This window comes from Rhinichthys klamathensis, unplaced genomic scaffold, assembly GCF_029890125.1.
Source record: "Rhinichthys klamathensis goyatoka isolate OS25496 unplaced genomic scaffold, OSU_Roscu_1.1 h1tg000015l_1, whole genome shotgun sequence".
Classification (NCBI taxonomy): domain Eukaryota; kingdom Metazoa; phylum Chordata; class Actinopteri; order Cypriniformes; family Leuciscidae; genus Rhinichthys; species Rhinichthys klamathensis.
In genome coordinates this window covers 87,984-94,453 of record NW_026606567.1, presented here as the reverse complement: position 1 = coordinate 94,453, position 6,470 = coordinate 87,984, and the positions used below count along the sequence as shown (strand labels likewise).

Below are 6,470 nucleotides of genomic sequence, written 5' to 3'. Positions count from 1 at the left end.
TTAGACAGCATCTCAACATGCACATTTGCATATTATAAAAAAAAAAATCCAAAAATGTGTCTGCTTTTTGATTTCAGTAACCTTGAAGGTAGGCGATTTCGGAACGGCTAACAATAGCAAGCTAGCTTTGAAACAGTGTTGCTAGTTTGGAAATGCCCAAGTAGGCCTATACCAGATTCTCAAAGTTATTGTATTTAGAAGAAAATTATCGTACACGAGCCAAACGTACAGAATACAGCTAACGTTATTTGTGTAGAGTTCTAGACCAACAACTTGACATGACCTGCAAATTACTTTATTGCTAAACCACCTCACCACGTTCACGTTCTCCTCAAAATCATGATGGTAGACGTAGGATTCAAAGCTGGATCAATGGCTATAGAAGCCCTATATTACAACGACCATCATTTGAAGTGTCACAAAATTCTGAAATTATCGTACATTATGGGATTATTGGTCGTACATCATACAGATATCAAAATTATCATACAAATACGATAATTATCGTATGTCAGTCTGACAACACTGCTTTGAAAGCATAAGATGCCGACCCACCCTCCCTTCAGTCTCCAAAACACGTGAACGAGCACAGCAGCCATGAGTCTGCAAAGTGTCACGACGAGACAGCGTTAAATTAATTAAGAATGTCTTTAAAGCACATAATATTGCACTTTATGAATGTAAACAACTAACTAGTCTGGATGTGTCCAAAATTGCCCCCTGGCTATAGCCTACCCTCATTCACTATTATCCCCTTCATTACTCCACTAATAAAGTCCACTTGAAGGAGTGAATGAAAACGAGTGAGCGAATTCGGACCATGATTCGGACTCTGCCCGATGCTTTTGCACCTGCTTGATGTCTAATAATTATTTCAATGTTATCAAACTAGCAGCTCCAGTAGTAATAAAAAGATGTATCCTGAACTCTGTCGTGGAAACTAAACCTCGTTTAAACTATTTAAAAATCAATAAAAAAGAAATGTACCTGCATGAGATTACGCTGAAGCCACATTGGACCAGCGGTTTGGAAAATGGACAGATGGATGATTGAGCTGCAGGCGCCATCTCCTGGTCAGACGTGGGAATTCACAGTGCATTGTGGGTATTCTCCCACATAGAATAACAATCTTGGCATATGTATTATGGTGCCATGGCTTAAAATGGCAGTTAAAATATATTTTTTAAATGCCTGTAATTACCAATTAGCAATACCCAAGCAAAATGGAAAATACCACTTGAATAAAAAACCTACTATCAGTTACTTATTTACTTGCTAGAGGTATATATTCACATAAAACCATGATGTTTTCTGTTAGTTCAAGTTGACATTTATGGAAAGTCAAAATTCTCACATCTAAAAGTAACACTACTGTAGTAGATACCTTTAAAATGTGAAACGCTCTCAGCCTTTGGGTCATTTGACTTGATGCCTTAGTCATGTTCATTTTCATAAAAGTAAAAAACAGACAAGTACTGTAACATTAACGCATCTACAGTTTCATTACAAAAGCTGTAAGACTGGCTATACAATTTAAACGCCTGTAAAAGAATGATCACACAAATTCTTAGAAAGTTTTATAAGAGCAAACTAACGTAAATCATCTACATGATACAGGCTTTCCTCTATGTGTGATAATATGAACATGCACATAAATCAATTTGAATTGCAAATCAAGTGGTTTAACAGTCAGGACATAAAAGTTAAACATACATACTTTTGCACTGGGAATGAAGCCTACAAAAAATTTTGGGATTCAGCTAAAGAATGTGTTACAGCATGAAGGCATCTATTGCTGAGCCATTAACAGCCTGGTTGCATTGATAGATTATGCTTTTGAAGCAGCAATTGAGGAGAAAACACTTTTAGCTATGTGGTCTGATCCTAGTGTCAATGCATGCTGTTATATTAAAGCAGCGTCAGTTCCGATCCAAAGGAAATTACATCAACACTGACACACAATGCTATGCCATTAAAAAAAGTCAACACGGCGAATTCAAGGTTATTGATTCCATTACATAATAATGTCATAAAATGGTTAATGCTGGACAAACAGGATCAAAGTACACCCCTTTTTACGGTGCAGGGCTTATCAAGACATTTTAGAAAGAAAGAAAAAAACACAACAACACTTGACTTCATGCATTTGTTGAAAGTGGAAATAATCATTTAATAGATGTTCTTGATTTCAAATATATGAAATGTAAAAAATATTTATTCCAATCCTTCCTCACATTTTTTTTTAAAGAATTGCTAGTCACAACTAGACCGCTCTGCAGTCAGACCAGCTCTACAGAAAAATGTACTCAAGAACAAGTTTGGGAAGCTTCCCCCCACCCCAATACAAGTTTGGCAAATCTCACATCTAAGCCAAGCATCTCTTTCTCAATCCCTTAATCTGTAAATATGACACTTTTATTATGATTATCTTCAATAAACCTCTTCCCTTTTAGTGACACCTAATAGTGCAAAACATGAGTGCCTCATACACAATAAATACAAAAAAGTCTCTGCATAACAGGTAACTGAGGCTTACCTTCAGATCACAAGTCTTTTCAAAACATAATGAGTGGGAAAGAAAGGGTGTGAAGATGTTAAACAATAGGCACTATTTGCTCACGTGATTATTGCCGCTTTGCTCACACGCTTACTGTAAGCAAACAAACCAGATCAGCTCGTCTCCAGTCATTGTCCAGTCATCAGTGTACCAAAGAGCTGGCGAATATAAAATCATAAATCTTCACAAAAGAATGATGTACATTTTAGGATGTTCAAGTATTGGAGCTGTAATGCTTCTCTCAAAGCCTTAAATGATCCCAGAAAGAGATTTAAATGGCTTGAAAGAGTACTGATGTAACTTCATCCCTGATGGACTTTATGATGATTCGGCCTCAAAGCACTCTCAAACTATTTTCTGCCTTCGTATTGTCGTCTTGTTTTCCATTATATCAAGACATTCTTAAGTCAAGATACATTTCCTTGAGAAGGAAAATGACTTAAGATATTACTCAAAGTCGTGTTTTCTGAAAATTAAATGGGGTGTCAATGCGGTAAGAAAAATTATCTTGTTTTCCCTTTCAAATAAGTTTATATTTCTTACCCCATTTACATACTTTTGTCTTGTTTTAAGCAAAAACGTACTCAAATTTGATCAGTTTTCCAGAAACAAGTCTTAACATCTTAAGTAATTTTCCTCAAGTAAACGTATCTTGATTTAAGAATATTTTGATATTTGATATATGGAAAACAAGACAAAAAATACTGAGTAAGATTTTTTTTTTTTTTTTTTTTACAGTTTAATGAACAATTTTAGTGTCATTTTACTCTCAGTTCTTTTAAATTGCTCTCTGTAGATGTTAACAAGTCACTCTTTACTTTACTTTCCATTGTCCACTTATTTTCCCTCTGTCATCTTCCATTGCTGTCTCCAGCCAATCTTTCTCCTGGTCCGACTCGGACTCACTGATCTCGGTGTCGGCGGCCAGCAGCCGTGAGTAGTTTATCCGCCGCTGCCGAGGAATCTTCCACTTGAGTACAGCAAGAGCGCTACTCCACAAAGCCAAAACGACCCCCGCACCTTGGAAAAGCAACATGACCCCAAACTTTTGCACAACGAACCCGGCCGTCAGACTGCCAAATGCAGCTCCCAGCTCCAGAGAAAGTGCCTCAAACAGCCTTAAAATGGTCTTTTCGGTGCCTGGAGTGGCGATGTCTTCGCTTTGTGATGTTACGGACCACCAGAGGGCGCCGGTGCTGAATCCTGCCATCAGTTGAGCGGGTATTACGGCCCACGGGCTCCACAAGAAGGAATAATAAAGGCATTGCAGGGCTAAAATGACGACGGCGAGTACTAGTAACCAACCGTGGTACTTAAGAAAGCGGGAGAGATGCCCAGAAAGTGGAGCAAAGGCAGCCTGGCTTAGGTGCACCAGGGCTAAAGAGATTCCCATGTGGATTTCCCTTGCACCGCAGTCCTGCATCTGCCAGAGGAGGAAATCCGACACAGCTGAGGTCACCATGCCCATCAAAACGACAGTGATGGCACAAAGTATCGCCTGTGAGTTCCCATGCACCAATTGCAGTGCCTTAAAGCCGCCACTAGTGAGGCGCTCACGCTTTCGGAGGTAGATTGGTAGTAGGGCGGCAGTAGGTATGGTTAGGATCATGAGTACGGTGTAGGAATAAAACTCCACTGAAGTTCCTGTAAGACAAAACAGGCTGGTTACTAGAACACCAACTGCACAGTTGCCAAAAGCGGCCCCAAGTTGCTTCCAGACCTTCACGCCACTATAGCGGTCGGTGGCATCTACGAAATCCAAGTATTCATACAGTCCATCATCTGCCGTCCATTCCAACGGGGCGGCCATGCACTCCCACAAAACCATCACTATGAGAACCAGAAAGAACATCTGGTGTTGGGCATCCATAGCTTTCAGGCTCCCCAGGAACTCAGAATGAAGACCTTCTTCCTTTTTCAAAGATCTCAATCCTCTTGCTGACCAGTTCTGACTTACAAATGTGTTAACTTCGACAGGTTGTTCAGTACTTAAAGAAGTTTGATTCACTGAATAAACAGTAGCGTTTGATTGCGATGTCGTCATCTGCTCTAGCGTGGCTAGAAGCGCGGTAGGATCAGCATCGGATTGACTAGCGTTACACCGTCCGCTTTCAGCTTGGATTCCTGCGGACGGGAAGAGCAGAAGAGTAAAAACCACCAGTGCCGAGCTGAGCAATGAGCCCACTATGACCGTCCGCCGTTTGTCGTACTGCCTGGCGAGGACGCTGGAGAACGGCCGCCACGCCAGGGCGAGCAGGTGCTTGGACGCCATGATGATTCCGATCATGGCGGCGTTGAGACCCAGGTGCCGGAAGTAGAGCGTCAGGAAGGGAAGTAGGCAACCGGAGCCACAGGAATGGAGGAAGTGAAAGATGCCAGCCATTCGCAAGGCTCCCTTCACGTTCCACTGCCTGCTCTTCTGCATTGCTCCCTTCTTCATGTTTGTCGACTTGAGTTAGCGTTCTGTGTAGTTTAAAGAAAAGAAGAAGAAAACTGAAATTAAGAAATATTGGCAACTTTACACAGGCTAACTGAATGATTGACACATTCACTGAATTCACATACCATAGTACTTCCAGGTAATTTAAAAAATAACACAGTATGTTATTATGGTAATAGATTGGTAGCCTACATCTTGTGGAATGTTTGGAATTTTTGCTACATATATGATGTAACTGCATATTTTTAATTTGATGATATTATTTATTATGTTCTAAAAACGTGGTGCTATAAAAGTTTTATAGTAATATCATAATGGTAATTTTTCTTAGTTGAAATGATTATACTTCATTTTATATTTTCTCTTTCTAATGGGTCACATGAATTGTCACAAAAGACAACAATCTAGGCTTCTATAGCGTTTAAATGGTACTTCGAGGCGCTTCATAGAATTCCATAATATGATATCGTCACCAGCATAATGGGTTAATAAATTCCATATGGAAGCTGTATTTCGTCTGTATTAGCTGTATTATTATTACTATCGTCTTTTAGTCATATGTACACATCGTGTCATCATGATTTCTTTAAACAGGACATTTATAGAAAACAAGACATATCATATCAAATGAGAGCAAAACAAATAAAAAGTAGGCTATCTATTAAAATAATACGGAAGAGAACGTGCAGTATATCGCAATTTCATAAAATCACTCCTATACATAAGAATTATAACAGAGTTTAAGCCGATGTTTTCTAATAAGTCTGTAAAACTTCATTTTAAATCGCGTGTGTTGGTTTAAAGAAAAAAACTTCACTTTTCAGTATCTACAAGTACACGACACACTCTCAGTAACAGGTTAATCGTAATCCTGCACCTGTTGTCACACGTCATGATGTTGCCGTGCGTTTAGCTACTATTTACCTGAGATTTGTCGTATCCGTAAAACCATGGTTTGATTGACAAAATATCGTCGATTAAAGGTTTCTTTGACTTTTCATGTCCATACCGTATCCAGTTGAGGTGCAAAAAGTTTTCCTTCTCTTTGACAAACAACCAATGGCCGACCTCCTATCTGCGGCAAACTGAGCAAATTCGAATTTTTGAGATTACAGCGCCATCTGTTGGTGAGAGGATGAACTCACAGTTTAAAATTAAGGAATTAAGATCACATGAGCGCTTTTTAAATCTCATTTAAAGATAACATTGCAGTTGAAAAAAAAGAAAAAGCTGTTTTTCGACCATTAAGTTCTGAATGACAAGTTCTTTATTCATAAATGCCGAATGTCAAAATCCCCCGTCTTTGTATTAGAATTTCTGTAACGAACTTGCCCTGTTAAGGAAGTCACTTCAGGATATTGTAACCTAATGTTTTCTTTAGTTCTTTAAAAAAAATTATTGGGCGTCCGATCAAATCATGAGTCAAGAAGAAAATGTTAAACACATTTCTATTAGCCCAGGTTCATTTGTCTT

The 6,470-nt window shown here is 39.0% G+C and overlaps 1 protein-coding gene across 1 annotated transcript; it reads right to left on the bottom strand.

Moving 5' to 3' along the window:
* Window positions 1-3,286: 3,286 nt before the first annotated feature.
* mfsd6l (major facilitator superfamily domain containing 6-like) lies at window positions 3,287-6,081 on the bottom strand. Its single transcript, XM_056233895.1, has 2 exons — window positions 5,922-6,081; window positions 3,287-5,020 (listed from the first exon to the last, which is right to left on the bottom strand). Exon 2 carries the CDS (start codon window positions 4,995-4,997, stop codon window positions 3,372-3,374), a length of 1,626 nt encoding a protein of 541 aa, XP_056089870.1. The 5' UTR covers window positions 4,998-5,020; window positions 5,922-6,081; the 3' UTR covers window positions 3,287-3,371.
* Between the last annotated feature and the right edge of the window lie 389 nt (window positions 6,082-6,470).